The 20,426-nt window shown below is 36.8% G+C and overlaps 1 protein-coding gene across 2 annotated transcripts; it reads right to left on the bottom strand.

The window, feature by feature from the left end:
* Window positions 1-831: 831 nt before the first annotated feature.
* Window positions 832-3,610, bottom strand: LOC149569182 (protein DETOXIFICATION 48-like). 2 transcript variants are annotated; one of them, XM_089817705.1, is made up of 3 exons: window positions 3,315-3,610; window positions 2,896-3,127; window positions 881-2,376 (listed from the first exon to the last, which is right to left on the bottom strand). In XM_089817705.1, exons 2-3 carry the CDS (start codon window positions 3,055-3,057, stop codon window positions 907-909), a joined length of 1,632 nt encoding a protein of 543 aa, XP_089673831.1. In that variant the 5' UTR covers window positions 3,058-3,127; window positions 3,315-3,610; the 3' UTR covers window positions 881-906. The 2 variants fall into 2 exon arrangements, with proteins under 2 accessions (XP_089673830.1, XP_089673831.1); XM_089817704.1 differs by having other exon boundaries at window positions 832-2,376; window positions 2,896-3,610.
* Window positions 3,611-20,426: the final 16,816 nt, after the last annotated feature.

Raw genomic sequence — 20,426 nt, 5'->3', positions numbered from 1 at the left:
AGTTTACTTTTATACTCAAACAATAGTACACTTAATATATACAATGATAGTGGTATTAAGTGTCTTAGTTTTAATACTTTGGTGAAGGTTTTTGTAATTTTTTCTAAGTGATGGTAGTTTTTAAATCAGGTTATGACAACGTGAAGCTATGCTTTGGGTTGCTAGTATAATATGTCCTCTTCTCTTTGGATTGAAGACCCTCTCCCTACCATCTTAATAAAAAAATTTAAAGATTGAACTAAATAGATTAAAGAGCAATTTTAAAATAAATTGAAAAATACTTTACAATACTCTTTTATCAAAAAAGAAATTATTAATATTATATCTATTATTAATAGTAGGCTATAGTCTATGGGGAATTTTACTTGTTAAGAATGCTATTATAAAAAGAATTTGACCAAATGAAAAATATGTTCTTACAAATATTAAAACTCAACGAAGCCCATACCGACTATGAGTAGATTGCAAGACATGCCTTTGCTAATGTCATTATAGAGGCCAATCCAATGTACTCAAAATTCTAGGACATAAACATGAATACATGAAACTATTTTGGAAGCAATTGACCTCTCTTATATTTCAGTTGATTAGTGTATAATTTTTCAAAATGTTAAACATCACACACTAAATAAGAAATCAAGCTTCAATATAAATAAACTTAGGCTTTTGGTTAGTTCTGTCGCTGTTTTGGTGTTAGCTTTAGTCAGGTTTAGCTGGAAATTGATGTTAGTGTTTCTGCTGGTTAGAACACAGTTTCATATAAGAACTTAATGCTCTTTTTATTTGTGTAAAACATCTAGAATTTCAATTCCCTATTAAAAACATGTTTTAGCCTTAATAAAAAACACATGGTCTATAAATCAAATCTTAGTATGCCATGTTTCAGCCGTTTGTAAAGTATGCAAATTACCTCACAACTACAGTTAATACAGGATGTGTGTCTGTTTGTTCAGATGGGACGTATAATCTTTTATAGAAACAATCTTCCGTCATTTGATTGCTTATAATTTGTACTTGCCGTTTATCGAAAGAAGATTCAGAGGTGAGCTCCCTCGCTCTCACAGCCTCCACAGTCCAATCCGTCTGCAGCAGCACAAACAACATCACACTCACGCACGAGACTTGCGCGGCCAGCATGCCGAACCAAAGACCCACAAATTCAAACTTGTAGATGAAGGTCAATATCAAAGCAACGGGAGTCCCGAACAAATAGAAAGAGCACAAATTAATGTTTGCGCCCATCGTCGGGCGAGCGCTGCCACGGAGGACTCCGCACCCCGTCGTTTGTGGCCAATTCGCCAGCTCGCAGAGACCCACGATAGGCAGTGCCGTCGACACCAGCGACAGAATCTGCTCATCTTTGGTAAACATTTTACCCCACACATGCCGTACTGTTACTGTAAAACTCATCGCTATGATGCTCAAAACCGCCGCCAATGCAATTGCCACCATTGTCGCCGTGCGGGCCTTGGCCGGTCTGTTTGCACCGAGCTCGTTTCCCACTCTCGTCGAAACTCCCACTCCCAAAGACGACGGAAATATGTAAAGAAGCGCCGTTGTCTGGATGAGGATTCCCATGGAAGCTACGGTTGCTTTGGGGTTTAATAGTAGCCCGCAGAGCAGAATCATGAACTCGTACCACCACCACTCCAAGCACACCGACGCACAGCTGGGAATTGCAAGTCTCAGAAATGATGTCCACCCTTTCAGGCACTCTCTCGACAGACTCGGCAGGGAATCCTTGTAATGTCCAGATATCCATACGTAGCACGCCAAGCATATCACAGTGTTGAAATTGGTCAACACGGCGGCCAGGGCGACGCCGCGGATAGATAGTCTGAAATACACGACTAGAAGCAAATTGATGGGAACGTGAAGGAGAAGAGCTACGCCCGCTGAGACAGTCAGCGGGAGAGTAGAGCTCTGCGTTCGAAGGAAAATCCTGAGCGGATGAAGAAATGACTGAGCGATGAGATCGGGCAAAGAATAAAGAAGGTATGTGCCTGCCATTCTGGTAATGCTCTCGTCCTGCCCACAATACAGCAGAATCGGTTCAATGTTTAACCACAGCCAAGCGAGGGGTACAGAGGCGCAGAGAAGGATCAAAATTGTTCTTTGAAGAGACTGCCCGAGAAGATTCGGACGATTTGCTCCGAATGCCTGACTGCAGACGGGTTCCATTCCCAAGGCGAGGCCTGAAATAACAGAATAGCCAGTTATGTTTGCAAAGCCGATTGAAAGAGAACCTCCCGCAAGCTCCAGCTCTCCAAGGTGGCCCAAGAAGTGCATGGAGATGAGGCCTCTCAAGTAGAGAAGCAGTCCCATTACAACCACTGGCCCCGAGATTCTTCCAAGCATGACCAGCTCCTCTACAACCTGCCCCAATTATAACGCATCTCTTACATTAAATTCAGTTTTAGATGTGTAGGAGATATTTACCACAACGAATCATCTAATGATACTCTGAAGTACATAAATGTAATTCTAATGATAAATGTAGGCTCTTATGAGGAACAAAACATGGAGCAATGAATCAGATTTAGAAATTATCAGATAAATTCTGATATTATTAGTAGAATTCAATTATAAAAAAATTTGAGTCAAATTAATTGATCTATATTTCATGAGTAATTATTGACATGAATTCATTTTTCATTAAAATAAATGAATCACTTCACATATATTGTATTTAAGTAATGTTCATAGAAGAGACAGTAACACTGGATGGTAACCTATTCTAATACTACACCAACTTGAACAGACTTAACTACAGAATTTTTTCTATGATTAAATCCAATGTACTTGTAAAAGATTTGAACAAGTATTGTGAGTTTAGGATGCCCCTTAAAGCTCATCAATTGATTAATTAGAAAACCAGAGATATTCAATACCGACCTCACGACACGGTGGCCAGAAATTCAAGTCGTCGTAATCAGGATCAGCCAGAGGATGAGGTAAAAGACATCGATCATCGATATCAAACTTGAACCGGAGCTGATTCTCCACATTATTTGGGCACACTTGAAGATTATCGCCATGCTTCTCACAGATGCACATGATGCTTCTAATCTCTCTTCCTCGCTCAAATTATACTTGAAGCCACGTGGCAAAGCTCCACGCTAAATACCTGCAGCAAGAACAAATAGGACTGCTTCGTGTCGGAGCACTTAACAAAGAAGTTATTTAATTGTCACGAAATTAAACAATCATAGATAATAACTTCCAATCTTGAAGAAAACTCGAGTACGTTTATAGGAGAGAGCAGGGATGAATTTATAGGGATTGAAGAGCGAAAGAGACAAGAGTAAACGAACCTGATCTGTCGTGTATCTCTCAGTCAGCCGTCGGTCTTTGCAATGATGGTCTGTAGGGTTATGGAAAGAAAATAACGGAGGTAACTATATAACTTTAATTCTCTCTCATCTTGGTGACATTCAATTCGTTTTCGTTTCGCTTTCCCCAATTAGCTACGCATGTATTCTTGTGACAAGTAACGACGAGCGTTGGAATTTTCCCAGAGAAGTTTGAGAGCAAAGATCGAAGGGACAAAGTTGCAAGACAATTATAGACGAAACCAAGTGCAAAGCGTGGACCCTAATGCATGTCGGTTCGTCTGAGAAGCCTGTAGTTATTTGATGATGGGTTTAATTTTCTCGCGTCCTTTGTCCCTACCCACGACAATTTCTCTTGTTTACGTCCAAAGAATATAGACACCATGTTTTCTTCTACATGGGCGGACTGATCTGCAACAAATTTGAGTGCTTTGGACAAGAAATGCGCACTGCTTTTCCAACGATCTCTTCGCTTGGTTTGACACGATCACGACGAACTCCATGCACCGACGCAGATACTGACAAGATTCTACCGGGACCTTCGAAATGCGTTTGTCGCGTCTCTGAAGCAGCTCGTGGGGCCGACATTTCCTTTCCTTCCTCTGAAAGGTATTGGCTACACATAAGAGCCAAGTTTGAAAAAAAAAAGTGCATGCCCCCCACTTTGTAAGATAGGCGTTTTTGTTTAGACAATCCTGAGCAATGTGACTTCGAAGAGAAGGAAGACCCGAGTCTAATGCACGCTGAGTCACTTCGGAGGAATAAATTCATGCAGGCCCACCAATCTGTTCCTCGATTGCTTCCACGAAAAGGCAAACGCGCATAATGAAGTAATGGCTATGTCAGCGAAGTCGGGAGTCGAATTTGAAAGTTATTTCGTACAAGTTGTGGGACACTTTTTTTTAAACCAGACTTTTTCAAACTTACTTTGTTATTGCATCAATGAAACCAGTTTTATGTTGCGTGTTCCTGTTTTGTTTGTTTGTTTTTTTTCTTTCTTCTCTTTGATTCAGTTAAAAGTGTTTTTTTTAAAGATTTTTAGAGATTTTACATATATTATGATGCAAGAGGACACAGAAATAAAAGTTTGATAGTATATTGTGAGAATGATGCAAGGGGTGTGTAAAATATTAGGGTGTAAGTGATCACTAGGTTGAATTGTGATGAAATTTATTGCAAGTAAGGAATTGAAATTTTTTTTTTGTTTAATATTATATTATTATCTTTTGTGCACTTATTTATCTTAGTTAATCTTACATAACTTTTATTCTAAATGTTAACATCAAGTTATTTGGAGTTTGCTTATTGGCATCATTAGCGGTACTTCATTTTCTATACGAGAGAATTCTCACCTTTTGGGATCTTTGGTTGCAGAACATATTGCAAAAATAAATGCAATTATGAGTTATGATACTTTGTCTACATCCAAAAGAAGAAGATGACTAAACCTAAAATAGAGGGTTACATTTTCTTTTAGAAAAAAAATCCTCCAAAAAGCAAAACCTGGATTTTTTAATTGAGAGTCTGCAACAAAAACCTCTCGAAACTTTTGATCAAAAGTATAGTACTTTCAACAAAAAATGTCAAATATAAATTTTAAAAAAATTAATAACTTTTGATCCAAAGTTGTGTAAATGAGGTTTTTCACCCCATGAAATGCAGAGTCACTTTCATTATGACTGTCAGGGTTTGATCGATATCATGGGCATCTAAAAGTTGACATTCATTTCAAGGTAGAACCCTTTTTTAATGTTTATATTTTTATTTAATATTTCTTATTTACTACACACACACACACACGTGTATATATATACATACATACATTTATATATACACATATGTATGTATATATATATACATATATGTATGTATGTATATGTGTATATATATATATGTACATACATATGTATACATATATATGTACATATATGTACGTATATATATCTGTATGTATATATACATAATATATATATATGTATATGTATATGTGTATATATATATATATACGTATATATATACATATACATATATATATATATATATATATATATATGTATATATATACATATATATGTATATATATATGTATATATATACATATATATGTATATATATATACACATATACATATACATATATATATATATGTACATATATATATATATACATATATATATATATATGTATATGTATACGTATATATATACATACATATATATACATATATATGTATACATATACATATATATGTATATATATACATATATATATGCACATGTACATATGTATATACATGTATATGTGTATATACATATTTTATAAATATCTATGTATGCATGACATATATATATATATATATATATATATAGAGAGAGAGAGAGAGAGAGAGAGAGAGAGAGAGAGAGAGAGAGAGAGAGGATATGCCTATTTCACATATATATATAGAAACAACACACGTAGCATGTACTCTATATATGCATGTGTATATTATATGTATAACATATAGTAAAAGTATACATTATATGTGTAACATCCATTTTTAATTTATTAAGTGTAGTAATCTATTTTCAATTTATGTCCAAGTTTATATTCTAACAGCAAATAGGTTTACTAAAATGAGTTTTGAAGGGTCGTCAAGATTTTCTATTTGAAATAGATGAACACTTTTTTTTTTTTAATGTACATTTGTTAAAGAATGTGGAGTTTTGCATTTCCTAGAAATCTTTTAAACTTTTTAAGTAGTTAGCCAAAATATGAAGTTCTAATGTTTATAACAATCTATGGAAAATATCCCCATTTATTCTTCTATGGGAAATATGGAATGAAAGGAACAAAAGATTTTTTTGTGACACAAATATGAATCTACCATACTTCTTTAATAAATTAGAGGCATGCATAAGTGAGGTAGCCAATGATAATCTTAGAAATTTATATATAAGGATGAAGGATCCTTTTTAGATTGGGATGCAGAAATGCATAATAATTGGTTTAATCTAATAAATACTCCAATGATTTATAATAAAACAAATAAGATTTCCAGGTAAGCATGTAAATGGGAACCTCCTCATGTGGGATGGTCAAAATTAAATTTTGATGGGGCTTCTAGACATAATCCAAGATCAATAGGCCTAAGATGTACAATTTATTCAAATAAGGGACTATGTCTAATTAAATGTGTCAAACCCTTAGGATTAATGTCTAACAATCTAGTAGAATTAGAAGCCCCGATAGAAGTCTTAAGACTATGTCAAGATATTGGAATTAATAAATTAATTATAGAGGGTGATTCACAAATTATTTTAAATGCATTAAGAAAAAGGGAAACCCCTAATTAGATCCTAAATTGTAAAATTGAGTATGCCTTAGATATAGTCAATTATTTTGAAAGAACAATCATTAAACATATTTATAGAGAATGTAATAAAGAAGTAGATAACCTTGCTAATAAAGGAGTGGATGGAGAAGAGATACTAATAAGATAAAATTGATAAGTTAACAATTAGAAAGACAATTATGCCTAAACAGTAATAATAGTAGAGGGATGAATAATTATTTGTGATATAACCTAATAAAGATTAAATATAGATGTTTTATAACCAATCAAAAGAAAAGAAAAGAAAATATAAATGTGTATAATCAAAATAATTTATTAAAGCATATTTTGATAGTACAATAGATTAGAAAATGTTAACTTATATTTGATAATGTATTAATCACATTTCTAAGAACTTGATTGTAGTTTATTTTATTTTGACTAGTACTTCAATAAGGATATCAAAAAAGATGAATTAAAAATATGGAAGTTAAAAAGTTGACGTCAAATGATCAAATTATTTAAACTTAAATAAATAATAATAATGCATCCCTAATCTTGGATATTTCACAAAAATAGATATCAAATTTAATTTTTAACTATTGGGCCTTATGGCCTTTTACCTATCAAAAAAAAAATTTACGTGCAGATTTATATATTTAAATGTAGTAAAAGATTTTAGTTGAAGAATGTAATCATATGCAGTTTAAATATTTTCCTATTCTAGGAAACAATATACACTTTATTTGACAACTTAAAATAAAATATTTTAGGTAGACATATTTCTATATATTATCCTAAACATCATGGTAGATTAGCCAATTCCATCTTAGAAAAAATTTCCATGCACTGATTAGGAAATTCAAAGGATGAGAGATTCCCTAGATTGTGGTGCTAATTATAGTGTTTATAGTAGCACGTGTCAATCTATACTAGAAACTCTTATTAGCATTAGGGATGGCATTTATGGTGCTACTCTATATTTCTTAGATGTTATAGAGGCCATACTTGAGAGGAAAAGATGAGAGGTTTCTCCAGGCACTTCTCTCAGTGAGGTACAAGGCTCAGTGCCCAAAGACACCTTGAAAAGGGAATGTTTCCTATATTTTGTGAATAAAAAGTACATGAAGGGGTATTAAGTTATGAAATGTTAGGATCCATTTATGTCATTACTGATATACCCATGATTTCTTGATGCTCATAGTTGTTATCCAAATAATGACTAGATCCCACTTTATTTTGCATCACATTTTTTTGTTAAGATCCATTTAAGGAGGGTGGTGAATGACATTGATTTGTCACCATATCTAGGACAAGATCATGGTAGGTTAGCTAGAAAAGAAGCTTATTACTAAATTGATCGTTAGTTACTAATAAACAAGGTTATTTGATGTCAAAGGACACCTTCTATTATCCTTACATTAGGTCCCATAAAAGATAATGTTGTGTGTGGCAACGAACTACAAGGAGTGATCCTTGGAGTTGGGGACATAACAATAGCTTCCATATTCATAGCTAGTATTCTGACTAGCCAATCTGTGATGTCTTGTCGATGCCCTTGATCCTTAGGTACATCATCCTCAATTGACATCTATTGTAGTAGGTGTTCCTTCACTTGCAAGGCCAAAGGGTCTTATTAGAGAGATGACATGGGTTAAATTGACTAGTTTCATTGAGGATCTATTGGATGCATATGTATTCATAGCACCAAATCTTAATTTATCCATATTGATTATTAGAGCTTGTGTGGTACTACTACATATACTTAGCCAGATTATTATCATCACATAGGCCATGACCATAGTAATAGTGCACATAAAGATCTATCTATCATCCACTCTATTCCTATAGAGGGAGAGGCACAACATGCACATCCTTTAGCAAGTGTAAAGAACCACTCTTTTGATGTTGGCCTTGATGGTGATTTCAATGGGATGACCATAAGTTACATTAGTTTTTAGACCTAAGGTGATTCTACTTCCATGTCATCTCATTTCATCAATCTCCTTTATTCATCATTATTAGGAAGTGTATTGACCACTCATATTTAAAATGCAAAGTTCAGTCTAACTAAGGCCCAACAACATCTTGATTTCATGGTTAACATGGTCAAGGCTAGGAGGACTAAGCATTATTAGGTTCCAACATCTACACACATAAATCTTATGTGTAGTATAATCTAAATTTACAAATTTAAATGTAGCATGCAAATATACTTTATTTTAATTTCATTGATACATAATATCAAGCATGTAGGCATTGTAAGGGGAGATGCCTCTTGTTACTCCTTCATTGATGCCTAATCATGTACATCATCAAGAGACTTGATCACATGACATCAACAATTAATAGGTAAAGTTTAAATTTATTGATGCATGTACATGTATAATATACACTTTACATATTTTCTTTTATGTGTGATTATATTTTATATTAGTAGACATTGATATCAATTTCATTGTATCCGCTTAGTACATCCTTCACAAATTGGTAGTCACTTTTTAGACTGCTTGTGAGGAGTCATCATGGGATAAGTGCACAAAGATGGGGGACCAATAAGAGGCTACAAGTTTCCACTTTTTTACAAACTTGCAAAAATTCTAAAGTTTGATAAGAAATTGGAGATAGTTGGAGTCAATATTTTAAGATATGGCAAAAACAAAACTTGTAATCCTCAAAATTTGGTTTCTAAACTACTCTTTTTTTTGTTAAATCATACAATATAAGGCCCTCAAAAAGGATGAGCATACAAATTGACCTTATTTCTTGAGTAAAAACATAACATAATGCCAATTTTTCTCTCCCTAAAATATTCTTTATTTTTGAAATTTTTTGATTCCTCTAGTTAGAAGCTAGCTAACTTTACATAGTATATCTTGATTTTCTCTTGCTAATTTCTTAATGCATATTAAATTTCTTATGAATTTTTAAGTGGAGACATCTCAAAAACATAAAAATTTATAATGGCCCATATGATTGATTAGCATATGTCTCTAGGGGTCCTAGGACCCCTAGAAACACATGTTATGATGAAATGGGTCGAAGGGGGTCGTAGGTTAACCTAAAATTCCATTAGACCCTTAAGATCAATTATGATATGTTCTTAGGCATCCTTAGACCCCTAGGGACACATGTCATGATGAAATAGGTCAAATGGAGTTGAAGGTTAGCCTATGATCCACTTTGGCCTATATGATCGATTACGATATGTCCCAAGGGGTTGTAGAACCCCTAGGGACACATGTCATGATGAAATGGGTCAAAGGGGGTTGTAGGTTAGCCAACAACCCCCTTTGACCCATATGATTAATTATGATATGTCCCTAGGGGTCCTAAGACCCCTAGGGATACATGTCATGATGAAATGGGTCGAGTGAGGACATAAGTTAGCCTCTGATCCCTTGGACCCATATAATCGATTACGATATGTCCCTAGGGGTCCTGTGACCACATATTGTGATGAAATGTATCGAAGGGGGTTATATGTTAGCCTTCAACCCATATGATCAAATGATCAATTAACATATGTCCCTTAGAGTCCTAGGCCACTTCGAAAACATGTCGTAGTGAAATGGGTCGAAGGAGGTTGTAGGTTAGTCTCCAACCCTCTTTGACCCATATTCAATTGATTACAGTATGTCCTAGGGATCATAGGACCTCCAGCAACACAGGTCTCAATGGAATAGGTTGAAGGGGTTTGTATGTTAGCCTACAACATCCTTTGACCCATATGATCAATTATGATATGTCCCTTGGGCTCATAGGAGCACTAGGGACACATGTCTTGATGAAATGTATCAAACGGGGCCGTAGCTTAGCCTATGACCCCCTTCAACCAATATGATCAATTACAATATGTCCTTAAGGGTCTTAAGACCCATAGGTACACATGTCATGATGAAATGGGTCAAAGGGGGTCGTATGTTAGCCTATGACTCCCTTTAACCCTTAAGATGGATAATGATATGTCCCTAGGGGTTTTAGGACATCTAAGGACATATGTTGGGATGAAATGGCTTAAAGGGGGTCATATGTTAACCTATGGCCTTATTCTACCCATACGATTGATTACCATATGTCTCTAGGGGACCTCAAACCCCTAGGGACATATGTCATGATGAAATGGGTAGAAGGGGTTGTAAGTTAGCTTATGATCCCATTTGACCCTTAAGATGGATTATGATATATACCTAGGGAGACATGTCATGATTAAATGGGTCGGAGGGTGTTGTAGGTTAAGCTACAACCTCTTTCACCCCATATAATCAACTACGATATGTCCTTAGGGGTCCTAGGACCTTTAGGGACACATGCCATGATGAAATGTGTCGAAGGGAGTCTTAGGTTGGCTTACAACCCTATTTAACCCCTATGATCAATTATCATATGACCCTACGCATTCTAAGACACTTAGGGACACAAGTCATGATGAAATGGATAAAAGGGGGTTGTAAGTTAGCCTATGACCCCAATGGACCCATATGATTGATTACGACATTTCCCTAGGGGTCCTAGGGGTCCTATGACTCCTACGGACACATGTCATTATGAAATGCATTGAACATTGTAATAGATTAACTTTTGACCCCCTTTTACCCATATGATTGATAATGATATGTCCCTAGGTGTCCTAGGACTTCTATGGAGACATGTCACAATGAAATGGATCAAATAGGGTCATATGTTAGCCTACAACCCTATTCAACCCATATGAATGATTACCATATGTCCCTAGGGGTCCTATCACCCTAGGGACACATGTCATAGTGAAATGGGTAGAAGAGGGTAGTAAGTTAGCCTACAACCCCATTCGACCATTAAGAAGGATTATTGAATGTCCCTAAGGGTCCTAGGGACATATGTCATGATGAAATGGGTCAAAGGGGCTCATAGGTTAGCCTCCAAACTCCTTCAACCCGTATGATCAATTATGATATGTCCCTAGGGGTCCTAGGATCTCTAGGGCCACATGTCACAATGAAATGGGTCGAAGGAGGTCGTGTGTTAGCCTATGAGCCCATTTAACCCAAATGATCAATTACACACATGTCATGATGAAATGGGTTGAAGGGGGTCATAAGATAGCCTACGAGCCCCTTTAACCCATACGATCAATTAGGATATGTCCCTAGGGGTCCTAAGACCTCTAGAGACACATGTCATGATGAAATGGGTCGAATGGGGTCATAGTTTAGCCTACAATCCCCTTCAACCCTTAAGATGGATTATGATATGTCCCTAGGGGTCATAAGACTTCTAGGGACACATGTCACAATGAAATAAGTCAAAGGGAGTCATATGATAGACAACGGCCATATTTGACCCATATGATCAATTGCTATATGTTCCTAGGAGTCCTAGGACCCCTAGTGACACATGTCATGATGAAATGGGTAGAAGGGGATTGTAGGTTAACCTATGACCCCCTTTTACCCATATGATCAATCACAATATGTCCCTAGGGGTCCCAAGACCCTTAGGGACACATGTTATGATGAAATGGGTTGAAGGGGGTCATAGATTAGCCTAGGACTCCTAGGAACACATATCATGATTAAATTGGTTGAAGGGTATCATAGGCTATTCTACAACTACCTTTGACCCATATGATCAAGTGTGATATGTCCCTAGGGGTCATAGGACCCCTTGGGATACATGTCGCAATTAAAATAGTTGAAGGAGGTTGTAGGTTAACCTACAACCACATTTGACCCATATGATCGATTATGATATGTCCATAGTCATTCTAGGATCCCTAAGGATACATGCCATGATGAAATGGGTTGAATGAGATTATAGGCTATTCAATCCATATGATTGATTATGATATGTCTTTAGGGGTCATAAGACCCCTAGGGACACATGTCATGATCAAGTAGCTCAAACAGGGTTGTAGGTTAGCCTCTGACCCCCTTCAACCCATATAATCTATTATGATATGTTTGTATGGCTCCTAGGACCTCTAGGGACACATGTCATGATGAAATGTTTTAAATGAGGTCATAGGTTAGCCTACGATTGCCTTTGACCCATATGATCAATTATGATATGTCCCTAGGGGTCCTAGGGACACATGTCATGATGAAATGGGTGAAACGAGGTTCTAGGTTAGCCTTTGATCCCCTCTGACCTATATGATCGATTACGATAGGTCCTTAGGAGTCCTAGGACTTCTAGGGACACATGTCACAATGAAATGGGTCAAAGGGGTTCATATGTTAGCCTACGACCCTATTTGACCTATATGATGGATTATCATATGTCCCTAGGGGTCCTAGGACCCTAGGGACACATGTCGTAATGAAATGGGTAGAAGGGGTTCATATGTTAGTCTATGACACCATTTGACACTTAAGATGGATTATGATATGTCTCTATGGGTCCTAAAACCCTTATGGACAAATATCATGATGAAATAGATTGATGGAGGTCATAGATTAGCCTACAACCCCCTTTGACTCATATGATCGATTAAAATATGTCGTAGGACCCATAGGGACACATGGCACAATGAAATGGGTCGAAGGGTGTTATAGGTTAGCCTAAGACCCCATTCAATCCTTCAGATAGATTATAATATGTCCTTAGGAGTCATGTTATGATGAAGTGGATCAAAGGGGGTCATAGATTATCCTACAACCCTCTATGACACTTAAAATGGATTATGATATGTCCCTAGGGTATTATGATCCCTAGGGACACATGTCATGATGAAATGGGTTGAAGAGGGTTGTGGGTTAGCTTGCAGCAATATTAATCCCATATGATCAATAACAATATGTCCCTAGGGGTCCAAAGTCCCCTAGGGATACATGTCATGATGAAATGGGTCAAAGGGAGTTGTAGTTTAGCCTACAACCCCCTTTGACCCTTACGATGGATTTTGATATGTCCTTAGGAGTCTTAGGACCCCTAAGGATACATGTCATGATGAAATGGATCAAAGGGGGTTGTAAGCCCCTTCAACCCATATGATCGATTACAATATGTCCTTAGGAGTTCTAGGACCCCTAGGGATAGATGTCATGGTGAAATGGGTCAAAGGGGGTCCTAGTTTATCCTATGACCCCATTCAACCCTTATGATCAATTACCACCTATCCTTAGGGCTTTTAGGACTCCTAGGAACACATGCCATGATGAAATGGCTCAAAGGGGGTTGTACGTTAGCCTACAACCTCCTTCGACCCATATGATCAATTATGATATGTCTCTAGGGACACATGTCATGATGAAATGGGTCGAAGGGGATCATAGATTAGCCTTCAACCCCCTTTGACCCTTAAGATGGATTATGATATCTCCCTACGGGTCACATTACCCCTAGAGACACATGTCATAATTAAATAGGTTGAAGGGGGCTATAGGTTAGCCTACAATTGCCTTCAAGAAATATAGTTGATTATGATATGTCGATAGGGGTCATATGATGCCTACTAACACATCTCATGATGAAATGGGTCAAAGGGGGTCGTAGGTTAGCATATAATCCCCTTCAACCCATATGATCAATAACCATATGTCCCTAATGGTCTTAGCACCCCTAGGGACACATGTTGTGATTAAATTGGTCAAAGGAGGTTATAGGTGTTTAACCTATGACCCCATTCAACCCATATGATCAATTACCATATTTTGCTAGGGTCCTATGACCCTTGGGGATACATGTCACAATGAAATGTTTTGAAGGTGATCGTAGGTTAGCCTACGACCCCATTCAACCCTTAAGATGGATTATGATATGTCCCTAGGGGTCCTAGGACCCTCGAGGCCACATTTTATGATGAAATGGGTTGAAGGGGGTTGTATGTTAGTCTATGATAGCCATCAACCCTTAGGATAAATTATGATATATTCCTAGGGGGTTCTAGGACCCAGAGGGACACATATCGAGATGAAGTAGGTCAAAATGAAATGTTGGTTAGACTATGAACCCATTCAACCCATATGATCAATTACCCTATGTCCCTAGGGGTCCTAGGACCCTTAGTAACACATTCAAAATGAAATGGGTTGAATGGGGTCATAGGTTAGCCTACAAGCCCATTCAACCCTTAAAATGGATTAGGATATGTCCCTAGGGGTCCTAGGACCCCTAAGAACACATATCATGATGAAATGGGTCAAAGGGGATTGTACATTAGCCAATGGCCCCTTTGACCTATATGATTGATTACAATATGTCCCTAGGGGTCCTATGACCCCTAGGGACACATGTCATGATGATATGGGTTGAAGGAGGTCCTAGGTTAGCATATGAGCCTCTTCGACCCTTAAGATGGATTACGATATGTCCCTAGGGGTATTAAGATCCTGATGGACACATGTCACAATGAAATGGGTCAAAGGGAGTCATAGGTCAACCTACGACCCCCTTCAACCATTAAGATGGATTACGATATGTCCCTATGGGTCCTAGAACCCCTAGTGACACATGTAGTGATTAAATATAATGAAGGGGATTGTAGGTTAGCCTATGACCCCATTCAACCTATATTATCAATTACGATATGTCCTTACAAGTCCTAGGAGCCCTAGGAACACATGTCATGATTCAATGGGTCAAAGCAGGTTGTAGTTTAGCCTACAACCTCCTTCGACCGATATGATTGATTACCATATGTCCTTAGGGGTCCTAGGACACTTAAGGACACATGTCATGATAAAATGGGTGAAAGGGGGTCATAGGCTAACCTATGACCTGATTCGACCCTTAAAATGGATTATGATATGTCCCTAAGGGTCCTAAGACCCCTAGGACACATGTTAGGATGAAATGGGTTGAAGGGGGTAGCCTATGACCCCCTTCAACCCATATGATCAATTATGATATGTCCTTAGGGGTCCTAGGATCCCTAGGGACACGTGTCATGATGAAATGTATCAAAGGGGGTTATAGGTTAGCTTAAGACCCCATTTGACCCTTAAGATGGATTATAATATGTCTTTAGGCTCCTAAAACCCGTAGGGACACATATTGTAACGAAATGGGTCATAGGTTAGCTTACAATTGCCTTCGACCTAAATGATCAATTCCATATGTCTCTAGAGGTTCTAGGACCCCTAGAGACATATGTCATGGTGAAATAGGTCAAAGGGGGTCATAGGTTAGCCTTCAACCAAATTTGACCCATATGATTGATTATCATATGTCCCTAGGGTCCTAGGAACCTTAAGGACACATCAGGATGAAATGGGTCGAAGTGGGTCATAGATTTGCCTATGACCCCAATCAATGATATGTCCCTATGGGTCGTAGGACCCCTAGGGAAAATGTCATGATGAAATGGGTCAATGAGGATTTTAGGTTAGCCTACAAGCCCCTTTGACCCATATGATCAATTAGGATATGTCCCCAGGGGTCCTAGGACCCCTAGAGACACATCTTACAATGAAATGGGTCAAATAGGGTTGTAGGTTAGCCTATGAACCCTTTCAACCCATATGATCAATTACAATGTCCCTAGGGGTCTTAGGACCTCTAGGGACACATGTCATGATGAAATGGGTTGATGGGGGTCATAAGTTAACTTACAACCCTATTCAACCCATATGATCGATTATTATGTCCCTACGGGTCCTAGGACCCCTAGGGACATATATCATGATGAAATGGGTAGAAGGAGGTCCTAGGTTAGTCTATGACCTCTTTTGATCCTTAACATGGATTACAATATGTCCCTAGGGGACCCCTAGGGACACAAGTCACGATGAAATAGGTTGAAGGGGGTTGTATGTTAGCCTCTAACCCCCTTCAATCCATATGATTGACTATGATATGTCCCTAGGGGTTCTAGGACCTCTAATGACACATGTCATGATGAAATGGATCAAAGGGGGTTGTATGTTAGCCTACAACCCCCTTTGACCCATATGATCGATTATAATATGTCCCTAGGGGTCCTAAGACCCCTAAAGAAACATAGCATGGTGACATGGGTCGAAGAGGGTTGTAGGTTAGCCTACGATCCCCTTCATCCCATATGATCATTTATGATATGTCCCTAGGGTTTTTAAGACCACTAGGGATACATGTCATGATTAATTGGGTCAAAGGGGGTCGTAGGTTAGCCTATGACTCCCTTCAACCCTTAAGATGAATTATGATGTCCTTAGGGGTCCTAGGACCCTTAGGGACACATGTCATGATGAAATGAGTCAAATGGGGTCATAGGTTAGCCTACAACCCCCTTCGACTCATATGATCGATTACGATACGTCCCTGGAGCTCTTAGGACCACTAGGGACATATGTTGTGATAAAATGGGTCAAAGGGGTTCGTAGGTCAGCCTACAACCTCATTCAATCCATATGATCAATTATAAAATAATATATGAGAAATGTATATATTAATATATAATTTATAATATCTATATTATATAATAATATATAATAAGTAAATTCTATATGTTTATATAATTGTTCTCAACTATATATATATGATTATATAATAAATAATATATATGTTTATAAATACTATATTGCATAATAATAATATATAATAATAATAACAATAAATAATACATTACTATATTATATAATAATAGTAATAATGATACATTACTATATTTCATCATAGTACCTAATATCCCCACTTTATTTCCCTTCAAATTTTGGGCACCAATTTTAGGTACTCAGTAACATATCACGTATCTTATTTGTGGTTGGATACTCGATATGGGATTGGGTACCCAAATCTGTTTACTAGAAGACTTTTACCAAAATATTCTTCATCACTGTAAACTTAACAATCACATTCTTTTTTGGCTTTTTCATGGGTTTGTAGAAAAAACATTTTTGCGGTCCATTGCTAGAAAAGGTTGCTACAAAATTTGATTAGGTGTCTGGTATTGTTGTCTAAATTGGGAGCATTAGTTGTCGAAAGGATAAATTTAAAAGGAAGGTATCAAATGAAGAAATTGTAACATATAGGGAAAGAGACAGGGTAAATCACCAAAGGAAGAGACAAGGTATGTTAAATGTCAATCAAGTTGATGATGTATTGATTGAAGATGAAATCATTGAGTCAGAAAATGAATATGTTTAGTTGCAAAATGAAAATGTACCAATTGATAATGACAATGTCAGGATTGAAAATTTGGAGAATGAAAATTTACCAGTTCATAATATGAATTCCATGATTGACCATGTCAAAAATGAAAATTGACAAGAATGTTACATATCTCCTAATTATAGTTGAAATGAATGTCCTAGAACACCAAAATGGTTAATTGAAACTGATGAAATCATTATTAGTAATTTGGAAGGAAAAAAATGACAAAGAACCATTTGGTTATAAGATTCAAGACTATATAAGATATTTTTTGGCAACAAGATAGTGGTGGAGTAATGCCAACTTTTTATGCACCTATTAAAGATGCAAAATATGAGACAACAGATCACTCTATCCTACGAACCCATTTCAAACTCTTTCTCTGCAATTTTTTGCAACTCTGTTATGCCGCCCTTTCTTGTAGCTTGGTCTCCTTTGTAGCTTCTCTTTGATTCATTGGCCCAACCCTTTGCTTCAAAAAAAATGGGCTGCTTTGTTATTTTTATGCTAGCGGCTTTTAGCTTCTTTGCTATGTGGGATTCCTTCATGCACAAGGTCTTTCTTATGACATGAAGCTCCTTCTATGGTTGCGGATTCTATTCCTCTCCAATGCTTTCTCTTTAAATAGAGGCTTGTTTGCATGGACATTTTCCTTTATCTACAGCTTCTACCTTAGCGTGGTCCTCCTCCGTGATCACCATTTTCACACTTTGTCTTTCACTCTTCTCTATACCACTTCAGCAATTTCTCTTGTGAGTAATGCAAAACCTTCATTGTTTAAATTGCAAGCTCAGTAATCTAAAATATGTGTCTTGTTAAGTGTAGAATTCCTCAAACCCCAGTACTCACCATTTTAAAAAAAACTCTAAAGCCTTTTCATTCTCTAACACCTTCTAGCTCCCTTTAATCTGCCATGACTCTTCCTTTTACTTTGACTGCAACTTTTTAGCATTGGGGCATTATCATGAGACACCTCCCCTACTTTATATTGTAGCTTCCTCTCACTTTCCAATGTGGATTTCCTCTTTTTTGAGCTTCTTTGTCCCCTTTTGATGTCATTGCCTCTACTATTTGTTCCTTTGAAATTAGATCAAAGTCCATGAAGAAGAACCCTAGCTAAAGGATGTGGAAAACTAAGTCCATCTTCCTTATTGACTTGCAACTCTCTTCCAAGGTCAGCCACTATGGTTATGCTCTGATTTCCTTCTTGTCCTTGTGCTCCAATAAATGGTTTGATTCTAGATACTTAATATAATCCATATACAAGTGCTTTTTCTAGTGGAAACCTAGTGATATCTTTTTAAACATGCAAATAGGAGACTAGGCAACTCTATCCACCTTCACCTTGCAAGATCAAGTACATAATAGTGAACACATTCAGAGCTATCTATACACAATGCATAGATCTAACTATCGGCAATCCCCAACCTTGTGACAATATGAATATATCAATTCAAATGAAAAAAATCTCTCCATTTCTGAGAAACACATTTCAATATATGATGGTATTGGCATGGAACCCTTGATAGGCAGAGAAATGTAATGTCAATAGGAAAATTGGGGATCAAAGATGAATCAGGGGCTTCAAAATTTGACTTCTCATATAGCTAAATTCATGTCTTTTTAAAGTCGACTCCCATGTTTACTACCTTGAAGAAAATGTTTTCAATTTATAACAATAGGGTCTTCATTTTAATTTAGTTTGTCCTACTTTCATAGTTGCAGCATTCTCCTCTCCAACATGGAGCTTTCTCCTTAATGAGCTTATTTGCAGCTGGCCATATAAGGTAACCCTTAATCTTTCCTCAGAAATTTAAATGCAACAAGTGCAATTATCCCTTCTAGATGAAATTTAATTCCTTAGATCCTTGGGACTAATGATTCAAGCTTGATTGATTCACCTATCTTCCTATCCACATCTACATGCCTTGTTGCCATCTTTAGATACAAAAAACATAAAATGTCATGCACTCAGTGTATTTCTCTCAAGCCAAATATTAGGCATCCAGGGTTTTGTGTCTCAAATTCTCTATATTCAATGAATTCAATTGCAATAAAAATACTTCAATGTCGCCCTCACTGAAATGAATCATATATCACAGAGCATATATTTCCATCCCTCATTTGATTTTCCACAATTATGTATTAAGATAAGTTTGAAACATTGTCACATCTTTTAAACACCCCAAGTCCCAACATCTTATCAATTTGGTGAAAATTAGTCAGGCCCCAAAGTGGGTCTGGCTAAAAAAAATTTCTGTTTCTGAACAACTAAACTACAAAACTGATCCATTGACCATCTCATACTAATTAGAAACAAGTTCAATCACTAAACCATCAATTAAAGATCATTTTACCATTAATTTACAACTTGTCAACTTTGTGCCAGGAGGTCCTTTAACTGCCCTTAAAAACTAACTAGAACAACTAATTAGGCTCTGAAAATTGGCACATTGATTCCTTGTTCTGCATACTTGCACCCTGTTGAATCTCGTCTCATGAAAAATTTGGGGTCAAAAGATATTGACCATCAAATTTACCTTCTCAAAATTACCTGCATGAAAACATGTTAGAAAACACTGAACTGCATTCGGATTTGGCTTCAAAAACTAGGTAAACTTACATTGAGGAAGATGAAAACTAGGGAGCTGGTTCACTATCATGAGGAGAGTATAAGTCTATGATTTGTGCTCATGATGAATTATGAGGTACATTTGACAAACAGTCAA

Source organism: Cupressus sempervirens, chromosome 3 (genome assembly GCF_028749045.1).
Source record: "Cupressus sempervirens isolate cs-2001-9-10 chromosome 3, ASM2874904v1, whole genome shotgun sequence".
Lineage (NCBI taxonomy): Eukaryota > Viridiplantae > Streptophyta > Pinopsida > Cupressales > Cupressaceae > Cupressus > Cupressus sempervirens.
Note: the sequence above shows the minus strand (reverse complement) of the source record. Positions and strands in the feature narration are given on the sequence as shown.